Genomic DNA, 16,311 nt, shown 5'->3' on the forward strand with positions numbered 1-16,311 from the left:
GGGTGAGGAAAGGAGAACTGGAACAGAGCAATGACAGAGATGTCCAGCAGGTGCTTTGGCACTGAGTCTGGAACAGAGAAGGGCACTTGTCACCACCTACCAGAATGATGTGGGTGGGACAGAAAACTTGTCACCTCTATGAGAGCACGAGGCAGAGGCTGTGAAAATAAAGCATTTCAAACCCAGAAGCTGGGATGCTTCTCACAGGAGAGCTTTGGGGACCTCAGCTAAGGCACCAGCTCAGGAGCAAATGCCAGTGTTGAAGAAACTCTGGAAACCTGGGCAACTCCTGACCCTGGAAGGACTGCCAGGATTGACATGAGAACTACAAACCATCGGCCTGACTGCAGTCCTAAGCAAATTAACAGAATGTTTTCTTTGGAACATTGAACAGGAAATCCCTTCGGTGTGCTCAGCGGGAGGTCGATCCTGTCAAGCACCTTGTCAAGATCCCAGAACAACTGATGATGGAACCACAGGAGACGACAGGGTTTGGTACCTCTGCACATGAGCTAATCCCACACTCTGCAGCCTTCCAGCAGGAAGTATCAGTACCTTGAAAGGGCTCTCACCAACTGCCAGAAACTGTCAGCAAGGCAGGCAGCAGCCCCCAGGGCAGCCGTGTCCTGTCAGCCCCACACGGCGCCGCGCTGGTCCAGACTGAATCAGAGCCTGCCTGCAGCGTGGGCAACGAGCAGGAGGAGCTGGGGGCCTCTGTGCAGCAGAGTCAAAAGTCAGAACTATGACACAGTTGCCCTCACAGAAACCTGGTGGGATGAGTCACCCGACTGGAGCGCTGCAGTCAATGGCTACCAACTCTTCAGAAGGGATGGGTGAGGATGAAGAGGCAGTGGGGTGGCCCTCCTTATCAGAGGGACATAGGAATGCCTAAAGATTAATGGAAGTGATGGTGGGGCTGAGTCCCTATGGACAAGAAACAAGGGGAAGGCCTACAAAGGTGATATAGTGGTTGGAATCTGTTCTAAACCTCCCAGCCAGGATGAGGAGGTGGATGAAATACTCTATAAGCAGTTGTGAGAGGTTTCACAATCACTACCCCTTGTTCTCATGGGGGACTTTAACTTCCCAGATGTCTGCTGGAAAGACAGCAGAGAGGGAACAGTCCTGGAGTGATGAGGAGATTGAGTGCCCCCTTAGTCAGTTTTCAGATGACACCAAGTTGGGAGGAAGTGTTGATCTGCCTGAGGGGAGGGAAGCTCTGAAGAGACTTGGACAGATGAGACGGATGGGCTGAGGTCAATTGCATGAGGTTCAACAAGGCCAAGTGCTGAGACCTGCACTTGGGCCACAACAACCCCAGGCAACACTCCAGGCTTGGGGCAGAGTGGCTGGAGAGCTGCCCAGCAGAAAGGGACCTGGGGGTGCTGGTTGACAGGCAGCTGGACATGACCCAGCAGGGTGCCCAGGTGGCCAAGAAGGCCAATGGCATCCTGGCCTGCATCAGGAATAGTGTGACCAGCAGGACCAGGGATGTGATGGTCCCTCTGTACTCAGCACTGGTGAGGCCACACCTCAAATACTGTGTCCAGTTTTGGGCACCTCAACACAAGGACATCAAGGTGCTGGAGTGTGTCCAAAGAAGGGCAACCAAGCTAGTGAACAGCCCTGAGAACAAGTCTTATGAGGAGCAGCTAAATGAACTGGGGCTGTCCTGAAGAAAAGGAGGTTGAGGGGAGACCTCATCACCCTCTGCAACTACCTGGAAGGACATTGTAAAGAGGTGGGTGCTGGTCTCTTCTCACCAGTAACTGGTGATAAAACAAGAGGCAATGGCCTCAAGCTGCACCAGGAGAGGTTTGGACCAGACATTAGGAAGAGCTTTTCACTGAAAGGGTTGTCAGGCATTAGAACGTGCTGCTCAGGGAGGTGGTTGAGTCACCATCCCTGGTGTGTTTAAAAGTTGCCCAGATGTGGTGCCTGGGGACACAGCTCAGTGCTGAACTCGGGAGAGTAGGGCTAATGGTTGGACTCGGTGATCTTGAAGGTCTTTTCCAGCCTAAGTGATTCTGTGATTCTGTCAGAGTGACCCAACTGCACCACCACTCAGGACAAGGAACGTTTCTAATGCAGGTAAATGCAAAGTATCAAAACCACAGGCTCTGCTTCCAAGGGAAGAGACAGTCCTGGAAAGCAGCAATCCAAACGGATGCAGCTCCACAGCAGCAGCCAAGAGGAGACAGGCAAGCTCTGGACTTACAGAGCTGATCCAGAGGAAACAAGAGCTCTCTTCACATGACTTTACCAGAATAGTCCAGCTGGTGTCTTCAAGAATGGTGTGAAAACACTGGAGATCATGAGGCAATGAAAAAAGAATCCCAGGTGGAGAAAAGGGAGTCATACAGTGGGGAAGTCAGCTTGGTTTATTCCTATGGAAGAGAAGGTCAAGAGGCATCCAGGTCTCTACACATGGGTACGTGCTGAAGGAAAACACTGATGGTATTTTTGAATTTTCAAACACTGAGAAAAAATATCAGATTTCAAGATGTGATTCGAGAGCCTTGGAATAAGGCAGAACTTCCTCTGGAGAGAGCACCTACATACTGAGCATCATGCTGAGGAAGGGATGGACTCTGACTTCTCCAAGTTGCCTGTGGGAGACACTGTCTGGAAGCTGTCACTGCTGCTCTTGAGTGCTGCTCTGCTCCCCCTTCACCTTCCACTGCCCCACTTTGTGGATGCAGCTTCAGGAGAGATGAGACACAAGAACTGGTCAGAGGAAGAGAAACGACCAGGGACCTCTCTGAGGTCACTCACGGACACCTCGGTGCTCCGAGTCAAACAATTGAAGAGGGGAACAAATAATCTCCCAAATCAGACAGGTGGAAAGTCCAGGAGTTTCCCCTCCCTTTGCACCAGGAGCTGCTCCTGCTGTGCTGGGAGATGCCCCTGCCTGTCCCCTCGCTGGGGTGGGGAGCAGCTCAGACCTGGGCAAATGCCCATGGTTCAGGCTACCAGAAGGCCTGGTAATCAAATACAGCACCTGGGTAACATGCAACGGGCTGTTGGACACAGGAAGCTACCCCCACACAACGGCCCCTCTCCCTGGTGTCTCATCAGAGCAGGACCCAGCTCTGGTCATTCTGCCCCATTTCAGTGAACTACTGCGAGCTGAAGAAGGGCCAGAGGAAGGAACATTGGACACCGTTTTTGTAATTGCATTTGTTTATAAAGATCTGGTTATCATCTGCCTGGAAGAACAAGAACCAGCAGACTATAATCAAAAGAAAAGTCCACCAAAACTCACTAAGATCACCTTGTAAGAATCTACAGCATTTTTCATAATTCTGCCTTCTGCAGATAATGATGCAGCTCAGAGAACGACGACAATCTCCTGTAGCAGCTGCTTTGAATTGCTTTCTGGCAGCAAGCACAAATAACTTACAATTGGTCATGCTGAGGAACTACTCTTATTTCCCTTCCCCAGGAGGCTCAAGGAGCAGCTCCCAGGGCTGCAGTAACAAGGGTGGCACGTGGCAGGACTGGCAGCACAACCACAAAACCCCTGACCACAAGGGATTTTAAGAAGGCTTGACCTCATGCAGGACCAGTTATACCAAAGCATCCCCAAAGGATGCTTGTCTAAAATGGTCTTTATTTTCCAATGAAGAAACCTTTAAATAACCTAGGTAATATTTTTTTGTAATAATTAGACATTTTCTCCTACTGTCAGGCTGAAGTCCTGCTTGATGTGATCATCCCTGATTACCTCCTGCCCTATTCCAGAAGGCAGGGAGCAGGTCTGTTCCCACCTCTGCAGCTCACATCGTGCACCTGAGGGCTGTTCCCACGAGCTCAGCACCTCAGCTCACACCCTGCCAGTGCTCAGCTCCTGCACTTGTGTCAGAATATCCTATTGTCTTTGGTTCTGACAACGTTCTGCTGTTGCCAAGTGATGTTCAGCTCAGGATTCGCTGTAACTTCTGAACCTTTTCCTCATTCTTCTCTGTTCTGCATCTGTGCAGCTGTTACTTTCCTGCAGCTCTGCTGATCTGCATTTCTTTTCAACAGACTGCATCTGTTTCCAAATTAGAGTTTTCATCCATCAAGATGATTCTGAATTCTCATTCAGAACTTGCAGTGACCCCCTGAGGGCATTTGCAACATCTTCTGTCCCTCCTCAATTACTCTGCTCTGCTGGACACATCTCCATGTGCACGAGCTCTCCCTTGGTTCCCTCAAAAATGATCCTTTTAGATGGAAATTAATTGCCCCCTGCAAGGCCCCTTTCCTGCTGCATACTACAGAGAGGACCCTGACAATCAGGTCAGGTGAACAGGTACTGAACTGTCTGAAGTTACACCAGATTCATCTCTCCACTAAGGACAGATGACAAACGTGTCTTCTCTCCCACGTTCTGTAGACGGGAGAAAACCACCACAGGAAGTGCAGCACCAGAGGAAACATCTGCACCTTGCTCAGAGATACCAAATGGGTGGTAGGAAATCTAGTTTTCAAGCATCAACCAGAGAACTGCACCATGGAAGAAAAACAACTAAGCTGAATGGTTGTCAGATGTTCAAAGAACCAAGCCAATCCTTCGTCTCTAAAGGTGGCTGAGAAGAACTGAAAAGGCTTCCACATGGTCTAACTTGTTTTATTCTTCCATCTACCACGAAGGAACAAGAAAATACCCTCTGTGGGATTTGTGACCTTTTGTGGTTGGTGGTTTGTTGTTTCTGTAAGTTACTCTGGAGTGCTCACCTGCACTCAGTGCTGGAGGACAGAGGGAGGCTGGTTCCTTCCACCTGAGGGAACCTCTCATAAACCAGAATACAAGGACAGGCTACTCCAGGAGACTGGGGCTGAGGAACAGTAGCAAACAGCAAAGGCAAGAGTGTAAGTAACACTGAAAGACCAACGATCCACTGGTTTGACACCTTAGGGACCTACCTGTGTGACACCTTACCTGCTTCTGAGCTCCTCACCCCAAGCCCCTGCACAGGTCACCATGTTCCTTGCTCACAAATTCACTCTTCAGTAATTCTGCACCCTCATTTCCAATCCATTTATATTTTTGGCCTCCACAACATGCAGCAGGAATAAATTCTACAAGTTAATCACCTGCAGTGTGACAAAGTACTTTGTTTTGTTTTAATCTTGCTGCTTGCTGATTGCACCGAGTGCCACCTCACTCCTCTGTACTGAGATCACCATTGTTCCATATTCCCCCTCTTGCCTACTCACCCTTCACAGAATGCTGTCAAAGCTCCCTCAGGCACCTCTTCCCAGAGTCAAAGACTTCCAGCCTATTTAACCTTTCCTCACATGAAGAGTGGTCCGTGCCTTGGGCCACCCTTGCTGGTTGTCTCTGAACCTTTCCTAATTCTTCTTACTCAGATGAGTGAACATCAGCTGCGAGTCAGAGACTGCCAAGGTGTGGATTCACAGAGAAGCAGAATGCTATTTTTAGCAGCCTTTCTATTTCTTGCCCATTTCCTAACATCCTACACATGCCACCAGCTGCTGCCCAGCTGACGCTTGCTGAGAACCATCCATGATTCCAGACCCTCTCGGAGAAGATGTCCTACAGGAATCCATGGCTAAGCAGGTCTGGCTTCAGACTCCCAGCTGGAGATACAGCCGGAGCCAGGCAGACGTCAGGCTCAGACAGATGAGCTGCTGAGTGACCAGCAGCTCTACTGGTTGTCCCCTCTTTCAAGCTCTGGTTGTGTTCCACCCATAACCTGCCCAAGGCCTCCTGCAGACACCTAGCAGAAAGAAGGACTCCTCTGACCAAGCTCCCAGCAAAGCCCGAGGTCAGAACATGCCCTCCTTCCCACCAAGCCCTTTTCTCCAGAGCTTTACCTCCAGCCACAGCCCCAGCACTAGGCACAGCACCCTCTGCTGAGCTGCAAAAAGGGAGGAAAACCCAAGCCCTAGCGTTGTTGCACCTGGTAAATAACTTTGGGCAGACTATGCAGTTTCCCAGGACCTGCTTTTCCAACTGCTAACTCCTTCTCCTGAATATTTTCTTAGAGAAGAGCACGAGTGGGGTCCAGCCAGCAGCTCCCGTTCCAGTCTCCCCTCAGCATTCACAAGCAGCTCCGAAGGCTGGAGCTGCCCAGCTCTTGCTCCTCTGCTGGCTGCAGGCACCTGCCATCAGCTCGTACCTCCCATCAGCTCGTACCTCCCTACCTGGTCCTGTTCCTGCTATCAAACAGGCCACGGAGCCTCGTACCACCCACTGATCCCAACATCCAAAATCCAGGCCAAGCCAGGCAGCCTGGCACGGGGCCTGGGCACAAGGTCCTGCTGGGGGGAAGCTCAGGCTTGGGGGAACTCACTTGTCACCATTTCGTGTTCTCAAACCTCTCCGTGATAGAGGCAAGTGGTCCCTCAAGACACCGTTCACCAAAAGATGTTAAAAGACTGTTCTGAAGGCGCGTTAATTTGACAAGCAGGATTATGCAGAAGCCTTTTCAAGGAGAGATTTCATTTTCTCCCTCCACGCTCCTGTTGCTATAGAGATGCAGGCTGCACCAACCGGGTGCAAATTACCTCCTTCCAACTAGTCGGGCTGCAAAACCCCATTTCCTGCCATGCAGGGAAACAGGGACCTCTCCAGACCAGCAGCCACCACCTGACCAGCGGCTCCAGCTGCCCCAGATGTTTGCCCAAGGCCCCTTCCCAGTCTCCATGTCCAAGCACAGGACTCCTCCTGCAGGGGCACTGCCCATACCCAGGCCCCCGCTGACCCTGCTCAGAGCCTCCCCAGGCTGGCTGATCAGTCACACAGAAGGACAGAACAAGCTGATGCCATTCCCAGCTCCCTGCCTGCCGCTCACCTCCCAGAGGGTCCCTCTGGGAAGCAGAACTGGGGAAGGTTCCACCTGCCCAGCACCCTTCAGCACCAGCCCTGAGCTGCTGGGGCTGCTGAGGCAGGAACAGCCAATAAACAACCCACAGAATGGAAGGGGCTCAAGGCAGTTGTCTCAGAGCCACCCACAGCCACGGAACAACTCAAGAGATCCAGTCACCCCTTGGTCCTGTCTGGAAGGACGGGAACCAGCTCTTGGCTCATACACCCCCAGAGCAGCCTCAGGAAACCAGGGTGCAGGGGAGGTGCCCAGGAGATGGAGATCACAGAACCACTGGACTTGGAAGGGACCTCTAGAGATCATCTAGTCCAACTCTCCCGCTGAAGTAGGATCCCCTAGAGCACTTTACAGAGGGCTGCATCCAGGTGGGTCTGGAATATCTCCAGAGAAGGAGACTCCACAGCCTCCCTGGGCAGCCCGTCCCAGGGCTCCGGCACCCTCGCCATACAGAAGTTTTTCCTCATATTTCAATGGAACTTCCCATGTTCCAACTTGTACCTGTTGCCCCTCATTCTCACACTGGGAACTGCTGAGAAGAGCCTGTCTCTGACACAGGCACAGGCACTGGGATCCATGGAGAGCAGGAGCTACAGCCATGAGAGGTGAGCCAGAGCAGGGATGGACGGGCAGGGAAGGAGCTGCGGGGCAGACACGGGTACAGCTCTTGTGTGCCTGGGGGAAGGGAGAGGTGACCCCAGCCATCTCCAGGGGGTTCTGCCCCTCACTCACATCACTGGTGGGCTCCCTCTGTCCATCTGAACACATGGGGATCAAGTGTTCCAGGGGAGAGCCGGGCTCCCTCAGCTTGGAGGAGGAATGTTGGACACCTCCCTGCCACCTGCAGCTGCCCCAGGGGAGGCTGTGCAGGAGACAGAGACTCTTGGAGGCATATGGGGATGGGACAAGAGGCAACTGACACAAACTGAAGCACAAGAAATGATCATGAGAGACACGGACAATTTTTCACCCTGGAAACAAAGCCTGGCCCAAGGGGGCTGTGGGACCTCCAACCCTGGACACATGCAAAGCGACCTGATCTAGCTGGTCCTGCTCTGGGCAACCAGGTGTGCTAGAAACCTCCAGACATCCCTTCCAACCTAAACTGTTCTCTAATTCTGTGCATAGATGTATCTGGCCAGTCAAAGCAGCTAAGAGCACAGAAATCCCTGCTGAGAGACTTCATGATTTTCCTCTCTTCTCAGGGCAGGCCCATCCAGATGGCTCCTGAGTCCTCATGCTCTAATCTCCCTTCCTGGCCAACTAATCCCTGTGATTGAATAATAAAAAATAAATCCGAAATTGTCTATTGCTCCCAGTTCTTCTCCTCCCCAGCTGTGCCATGTGGAATGTGGGCTCTTAATTTTACAGAATGAATTTTGAATCACTTTAATCTCTTCCTTTAACATAGTTCATCAGAGAAGTCAATTCCCCTGTGATTGCCTCTTCCTGATAAGAACGAGCTCAGACTCCTCTCCTCGTTTGCCTTATTCCTCTTTCAAACCAGATGAGGTTTCCTGAGCCCTGTCCTGCTCTCCTCATCCTCAGAGGTCTGGGGACAGCTGTCATTGCCCTCTGGTGACCACGGGGCACCCCAACACACCTTGACTCTGACCCTAGAGCAGCCTTGTGCTCTCTCCTTCCTTTAAGTGCAGTTATGTTTCGAAGTGCTCCCCATGTGAGGTGGGGAACGTGTCCCAGAACAGCCTCATCCCTGTGTCTGTCACTGTGACATTACAGCTTGGGAACCATCCCCCAGAGCCTGATGGAGGCTACAGCCTGGTCTCTTCCCATCTTCTCAGTTACACCTCTCCACATATTCGTAGCTTTCTTTTCACCTTACTAAGCCAAAAAAGAGTAAATTATAGACCCCACCCCAACTGGTGGTTCAGCTGGGGAAGCTGTTCCCTGCTCGGGGCACCCATTCAAACCTGCAACTACTTCAAAGGCTTTTCCTGAAATCTAAAGTCACTTGTAATTTTCTCAAGTACTTTTAAGCTGTTCCTCAAACATTGTCATTATGTTAATTTTCTCCCACATCTGAGACCTCCAGTGAAGTCAGAGATGACGGAATAAGCATCCTCCTGCAAACCATGTTGATGGATCTGCTGCAGTGATCTCAGCCCCTCAGTCAGTTCTTCATTTCTGCTCTCAAGGAATCTATTGGCTCCAACGTTTAATATTTCTTAAAATGGGAAAAAAACCCAACCATTTTGTTTATCCTGTTTATTAAGGATAAACCCTGTGAATCCTCATCCCACACTCCTGACCACCACCCCACATCCACAAGCTGCCTGCTATGGAGCCCAAGCTCCAGGTCATCCTGTGAGGCTGACCAAGGCAGCCTGGTGGCTCCAGCCCCTCAACCCAGTCCCATGATGCCAGCCTGGACACCAACACCCTCTGCTGCTTCAGCAAGAGCCACCCTGTGGTCTCCAGCAAGCACAGCAGAGAAGCTTCCACTGACATGGTGCTTCTGCAGCCACCTGGGGCCTCTGGTGGGACGTCTGGCTGGTGGGGAGGCTGGTGGCCCCTTCCCCTGCACAGGGAGCCTGGGGAGGCTCAGAGCAGCCTCTGAAGGAATGACCAGCACATAAACAGGCCTTCAGGAACTTCTTTCTCATTTCCAATCACCACACTTTGACAAAGCAGGAGAAGAAGACGCAGCACCTGCTGTTCATTCTCACCATCTCCTCCAAAGCCAAGCTCAGCTCCTGCTCCATTTCAGGAGAGTGAAACACTCGAGTCACATGTCCATGGGCAAATTAACAGGGTAATGATCCATTAGAGGCTGTTAAATACAGGGACCAGGGATCCCCCCTTCATAAATCCAGGCTGGCTACCCCCAGTCACCACCTTGTCCTTCATCTGTTTGGAAACCATTTCCAGAGTTAGTTCCTCCACCACCTTCCCAGGGATCAAGATGAGAATGACCTGCCTGGACCTCCCCACAGTCTCCTCCTTGCCTTCCTTGGAGACAGGAGTGGCATTTCCTTTCTTCCAGCCATCATGAACCTCTCCTGACCACCATGGCCTTTCAAAGATGATGGGCAGTGACCTGCCAAACCCACCAGCCAGCTCCCTCAGCACTCCTGGTCTATCTCACCAGGCCCAGGGACTCTTGTTTGTCCTGTCTAAAGTGTTCCCTAACCTGATCCTACAACTCCTCCTTGCTCCAGACTCTTCCTCTGCTCTGAGGGCCCAGGAATTGCTCAAGGAGGGTCTTACCAGTAACAACTGAGGCAAAGAGAGCACTTAGTACCTCTGATTCACCTCGTCCTTTGTCACCAGGGCCCGTGTCCCACTCAGCACTGGACTCAGGCTCCCTCCAGTCCCTTCTTTGCTGCTGGTGGCACCTGCAGAGCTCTCTCCCCTTCTCATCCCCCAGGAGGGCTTTGGCTCTCCATCCCCATCCCTGCAGGCCTGGGCAGTGTCTGTCTATGCCTCCCAGGTCACTCCTCCCTGCTCCCACCCCTTGTACACCTCCTCCTTGTGTCTGGGCATAGCCAGGAGCTCCTTGTGCAGCCCCACAGGCCCCTGACTCTTTTCCTACTTGCCAGAGTGGGCCATTCCTGAGCCTGGGGGAGGTTGTCCTGGACTATCATAGAATCATGGAATGCCAGGCAGGTCCCTGGACTACAGCTGGGCTCTTCAGATTCAGAAGCCAGCAAATGACTTTCCCTCCCTGGGTTTGTCCCACGGCTTTCCAAACCTGGGTCAGTTTGTAGGACACTCAGAACGGATCTGCACAGGTTCCCTCAGGAGAACCTCCTCCTGTTGGCTTTCCAGGCTCTTGTTTAAAGACACGTACACATGGCACTTAGGGACATGTCCTAGTGATGGACTTGGCAGCATCAGGTTCATGGTTGGACTCGATGATCTTGCAGGTCTTTTCCAACCTGAACGGCTCTGACATTCAGCAGCTCATGTTCTTGCACAGGAAGAGACTGGCAGGGATCAGCTACCTCTGGGTCACTGGTTCCATATCCTACATTCATGGACTTCTGCCAAACCCCTTCTCCTTCGTCTTCATTTTCCAAGCTTGAGAGTTTCAGTCTCCCTAGTCTCACCTCTTAAGGAAGATGTTTCACAGTTCTGGGCACCTGTTTGTTTTCCCTGACAACTTTTCAAGTATGACTTTTTAGGTCTGAAAGACCAGAGCTGCTTGCAGGTTTCAACATGTTGGTGAAGTATAGATCTACACAAATACACTCATAATTATGTTTTCTGTTTTGTTCTGTTTTCCTTTTGTAAGAATTCAAAAAATTCAATTACTGTTTCAGGTCTGGACTGGAATCAAAGCAAATCCCCAGATCTTGTTCCTGAGCAGGTCAGTCCAGCACCTTCACTGAACATGAAACTGCTGCTGCTTTTTCCCATACCCATTACTTCCTGCTTTTCTGTCTGAGTGTTCAGCTGCTTTCGGACCACCCAGTGCCACCAGTGACTCCTTTCACCACTGCTTCAGTTCTGTTTTCTACCCCACTCTGTTTCAAATGTCTTGGTGCTAAAGATGATGTTTCCACTGTGATGTCACAGTGACATCAGATCTTCATTCCTAAGCAATTATGAAGAGCTGAAAAATGTTTAATGGGCAAGGGTACCTCAGGGTGCTTCTTCTGGGGTGTGTTACCTTCCATGTGCCAAGATAGATTTATTTCATTATTTCATTAATTATTTCATTACCTTTGAGACCAAGAGCAACCAATGACTCCAGCGCAGACCTTCTGGGGGCTCCCTGATGCATTTGGCCATGGTGAGATTGGACCATTTTCCCCCTCTGATTTTCTTTGTTACTGTTTTCTGAGTCACAGAAGCCTCTTCTCTTTAGCCTCATGATCAGTTAAGAACACAAACAGCCCTGAAGAAACTTGTCATGGGATTTTTGCAAATCAAAACAAGCTTCGGACACTGCTTTGAGTAAGAAGTGCTCAGACCCATGGAGACAGACGTGAGATAAGCAGCTCAGTAAACCAGAACACATTCACTGCCTTGTTGTGAGCTCCAAGGCTTGAGGATAACTTAGTTTTTGTACCATGACTCCTCCCAGTTTGCTCCTGGGAGGCCACCAGCAGCAATGCCCACCCCCGGCTGTAACGCCCAGCAATTCCGAAGAGCCCTGAACCTCAGGCCAGCAGAGAGGACAAACCATGGAGCAACCCCACCTTCACCCCTCCAACACAGGACCCCAGTGCCCAAAGCCTGGATCCAACCACCAGACCCATTCCCACAGCCTGGCCTCCTGCCAAAGTGTCCACATGGGCACAAACCAGCCACGTCACCCCTGCTTTCACAACTGATTCCTGCAGAGTCTGGCCCTCTTCCCCAGGGCTGGTCTCCACACTGAGGTGAGCATGCTCCACCGCCCTGTACCAGAGCCCTGGTGGCCACCCCTGCAGTCCAGGCAGCACAGGGACAGCTTCTCTACTCCATCCCCTGCACACCAGCATCCTCCTCTTCTCCCCTCCAGAGCAAAGCTACAACTCTGCATCTGCATCCAGTATGTTCCTCACTCCCCAGAGCTCCCAAAAAACTCTCCGGAACGTTTGTCCCCCAGCTGAGACATGAGCCAGCCTGCCCTGCAGCTTCTGTTTCATTCACCTAAGCCTTCCCTAGAACTTGATCTAAACTGTAACTGAAACGACCAAAACAACCAGAAAAGTTTCTTCCCTGTGAAATGGAACCAGCACATTCTGCTGTGTCGGGGAGAAGAGACACTTTCTGCAGGGCCTGCATTGTCTCCACCCTGGCAGAGCCAGGGCTGGTGCTCACCTGTGAGAGGTGAAGTTGTCGTAGGAGCCCACAGTGTAGTGTCGGAAGAGACGCTTTGTTCTGTCTTCTCTGGTTTCTGCAAGAAAGAAGACACATCACAAAGCTGAGAGTTGAAGCGACACCTCCCTGTGCCTCCCCTTCCCCTGGTGTACAAACTGTGAGTCCTGCTGTCGTGCAAGCAAGTGACATCTGTGCACAGACAGGAGCCAGTGTCACCCCCGTGCGTGCCCGTGGACACACGCCCACAAACAGCTCCTGTGAATGCAAGATCCCCTTGCCGGAAACTTCCAAACCACATCAAGTCATCAAGTGTCACCAAGACTCCAAAGCAGAGCCCAGGAGGAGGCTCAGCACCACTGAGGCAAACATGCTCCCCATCCCAAGGCTGCAGCCAGATTCCAGCTCTTGCTCTCTTTGGACACGTCAACCCCGCACATCTCGGCACAGAGGGATCCGTTCCCACCAAGGAGATGCCTGCAGTCCTGGTGAGCCTTCCTGCTCCCCAGGGATACTGAGTTCTCCAGGTGCACAGGAGTTGGGAGGGAGGACAGCTGGGAACCTAGAGACACGTCTGCTCCCACGTGTCTCAGCCACCGTGCTGTCCCCAGCGCTTGGGCCACTTCAGGCCGTGCCTGTCAGGTCACATCTCCCCTTAAGGGTGAAACATCCCTCATTGTTCACTTGCCTGTCTCAGAAGTGTGAAAAAGCTGGAGAATCTGCCAGCCTGATTTTGGAAGCTGACAAGAAGAGGGATGCCCGGGCCTGCGGGCTGCTGGAGGAAGGCAGCCTGACGCACGGCCAAGGGGCAGGGAGCCCACTGCAGACATCCAACATGTGGTCTGCAGCCCATGGCTTAAGAGGAGACATGACAGTGAGATGGAAAAGAATTGAAGCTGCTGTTTTCCTGACAGAGAAGGAACTTGCATCACACCACCAAACCTGACTTACCACATGCCCCAGGGACAGTGTGCAAGGCCCACCTCGCAGGAAAGCAGCTGGTGCTTCACGTGAACCCAACGCATCCAACCAACTCCTAGAACCACAGAATCCCAGACTGGTTTGGGTTGGAAGGGACCTTAGATCTTAGGAATAAATTCTGGGCTGTGAGGGTGGGGAGAGCCTGGCCCAGGTTGCCCAGGGAAGCTGTGGCTGCCCCATCCCTGGCAGTGTTGAAGGGCAGGTTGGATGGGGCTTGGAGCAGCCTGGAATGGTGGGAGGTGTCCCTGCCCATGGCAGGGGTGGGACTGGGTGGGCTTTGAGGTCCCTTCCCACACAAACCCTTCCATGATTCTGTGATAATTTGTAAGTAAATGTATGTGCATGGGGGGTATGTGATCAATAATTGGTTTTTAACCACAGGGCAGGTGATTCAAGCAGTGACCCCACGGGGCACAGGACATGCAGCATCCCAGAGACAGCCACGGGTGCTCTGGTGATCCCCCTGAAAGGACGTGAGTGCACAAGAACTCCCACAGGCAGCAGGGACAGGGACAGGGGGTGCCAGGTGAGGAGCAGCCCCCCCTTGCTGTGCCCAGCTCAGGAGCCTCCGGGGATGTCACCCTGCAGGGAGCAGCCCTGCTCACCCGAAGTGCTGTTCCAGCCTCACTTTACCTAAACTGGAGGGAGATTTCTTGGAGCCTGCTGGAGCAGGGGGGGCTGATGGCTGCTTGTGGATCTTCTGAGCAGGTGGTCGTCCATCGAGCCCTGTCCCTGCCGTCCTGGGAGAAACTGCCTCAAAGAACCAAGGAATTAATCTTACTGCCCACAAGACAAACTATGCCACGGAACAGAGACGGGGGGGATGAAGAGCTGAGCCACACGCTCAGAGAGAGGAAGGAGGCAACCTGTGGCCTGACCGTCCTCTCAGCTCCCTGCTGGGGAGCCCTGGCCCTGCTGGCAGTACACCCAGGGCAGGACACAGCCATGAGGAAGGGGAGTTCCCTGTGTTCCCAGGGAAGTCCCTGCTCCAACACCCAGGCCCTTGCTCAGGGAACTGCAGCTGGGAATCACAGAACTGCTGGAGTTGGAAGGGACCTCTAGAGATCATCGAGTCCAACTCTCCCACTGAAGTAGGATCTCCTAGAGCACTTTACACCAGGCTGTATCCAGGCAGGTTTTGAGTATCTCCAGAGAAGGAGCTCTGGTTCTGCCTGGGCACAGCTGGGAGCCCACAATTCCCACTGGGAAACAAGGAAACATGGCAGAGGTCTAAAACTACCTAAAACATCAGGACAAGTCTTAGTGGCTGTGCCTGTGAAGCAGTTGGCATCCACAGCTCTTCACAACTTGACATGATGTATGAAAAGAGGAGAGGGAAAGGAGGGAGGGCACCCGTGGAGGTGATGGCCGGGCACAGCCCCAGCGGGTCACACCAGCGGACACGAAGCACATCCACCTGCTCCTCCTCATGGCATGGGTGGACACTCTTGAGCAAGAGACACCCCCAGACCCCTCAGACCCCTGGGAGCGAGCTGCTGCTGCGGCACAGGGTGCCCTATCACAGTATCACTCTGGTTGGAAAAGACCTTCAAGATCACTGAGTGCAATCACTACCCTAACTCTGCAACATCCACCACTAAACCCTGTCCCTTGGCAGCACATCTGGTGGCACCACATCCTGTCCAGACAGACACCCCCTCCTCCTGTCCTGCTTCCTTGCTTGCTCCTGTCTTTGGGAAGTCAGGCTCCCCCAGCCCCTCTGCTTCCATCCCTTCTCCTTCCTCCTCTCCACCCTGCTCTGCCTCCTCCTCCGCTTCCCCTGCCTCCCTCCACACACACACGGACACGTGTGCCTCATCTGCAAACACCTCTGTGGGTCTCATTCCAGCTAAAAGACCAGGGATTTGGTGATGGGAGATGGATTTATGGGCTGTCCACAGCCCAAGGGCTCGTTCTCTTCCTGACTCCTAAATATAGCGGCGCGGTTAATGGAGCCGTCACGGAGGCCCCGGGACCGAGGCTGATGGATGGAGAGGAGCAGGTGTGCAGGGGCAGGTCTGTATTTGGAGAAGCAGGAGCAAGAGGACACCAGGGCCACCCACCGTGCCCACAAGGTGGCAGGGGCTTGTCCTGTCCGTGCAGCAGCCCCAAAGGACAGGGAGGAACAGAGATCTGGGAACATGGAGCTCTGGGCCGGAAACCAGGAGCAGGAGGGCGCGGGCTGTGCTGGGGCTCCTCCCCACGCTGCCTGGGAAGAGCTTCCGTGCAGTTTGTAAAACGCCTCTTTCTAGAAAGTCTGCCTAATACTTCAGGTAAAAACACAGGAACATGAACGTCCCACGGCTGGCCAAGAGCAGCCTGGATGTGCCAGAGAAGGTTCTGGGAGAAAAACAACTCTTGGGCAAACCCACCAGACAGACAGCCTGGCTGAGCCAGGGCGGAATGCCAGGAAGCCTGGGTACCATTCCCAAGCATCCTCCAGCACCCGGCTTGTCCCCAGCCCTTCATCCCTCAGGCACCAGCACTGGGCTGCAAACTGAGACAGTAACTACTTTGGAATATGAAAACGCACCTTTTTGTTTCTCAAGTTTGTTGGAAGTACATTTCTAGATGCTGCCTAGAACTTATTTCTATTTAATCTTACTAAACACAACATTTACACAACACTAATTACTGGCAGTGAGTTCTTTATCACCTATTTTTTGACCAGCTGCCTCCCAAGCAGCCCAGTAACAGCAGGAGCTGCTGGAGGTGAGCAGGCAGA

At 52.6% G+C, this 16,311-nt stretch overlaps 1 protein-coding gene across 6 annotated transcripts in view; it reads right to left on the reverse strand.

The window, feature by feature from the left end:
- SHANK3 (SH3 and multiple ankyrin repeat domains 3) overlaps positions 1 to 16,311 on the reverse strand; it is a 311,807-nt gene that overhangs the window by 93,159 nt on the left and 202,337 nt on the right. For all 6 annotated transcript variants that reach the window (XM_051612097.1, XM_051612081.1, XM_051612074.1 and 3 more), the window contains one exon: positions 12,609 to 12,684. In XM_051612097.1, the coding sequence (XP_051468057.1) occupies positions 12,609 to 12,684 (76 nt within the window). The remainder of the gene's footprint in view (positions 1 to 12,608; positions 12,685 to 16,311) is intronic.

Source organism: Apus apus, chromosome 1, assembly GCF_020740795.1.
Source record: "Apus apus isolate bApuApu2 chromosome 1, bApuApu2.pri.cur, whole genome shotgun sequence".
Classification (NCBI taxonomy): Eukaryota; Metazoa; Chordata; class Aves; order Apodiformes; family Apodidae; genus Apus; species Apus apus.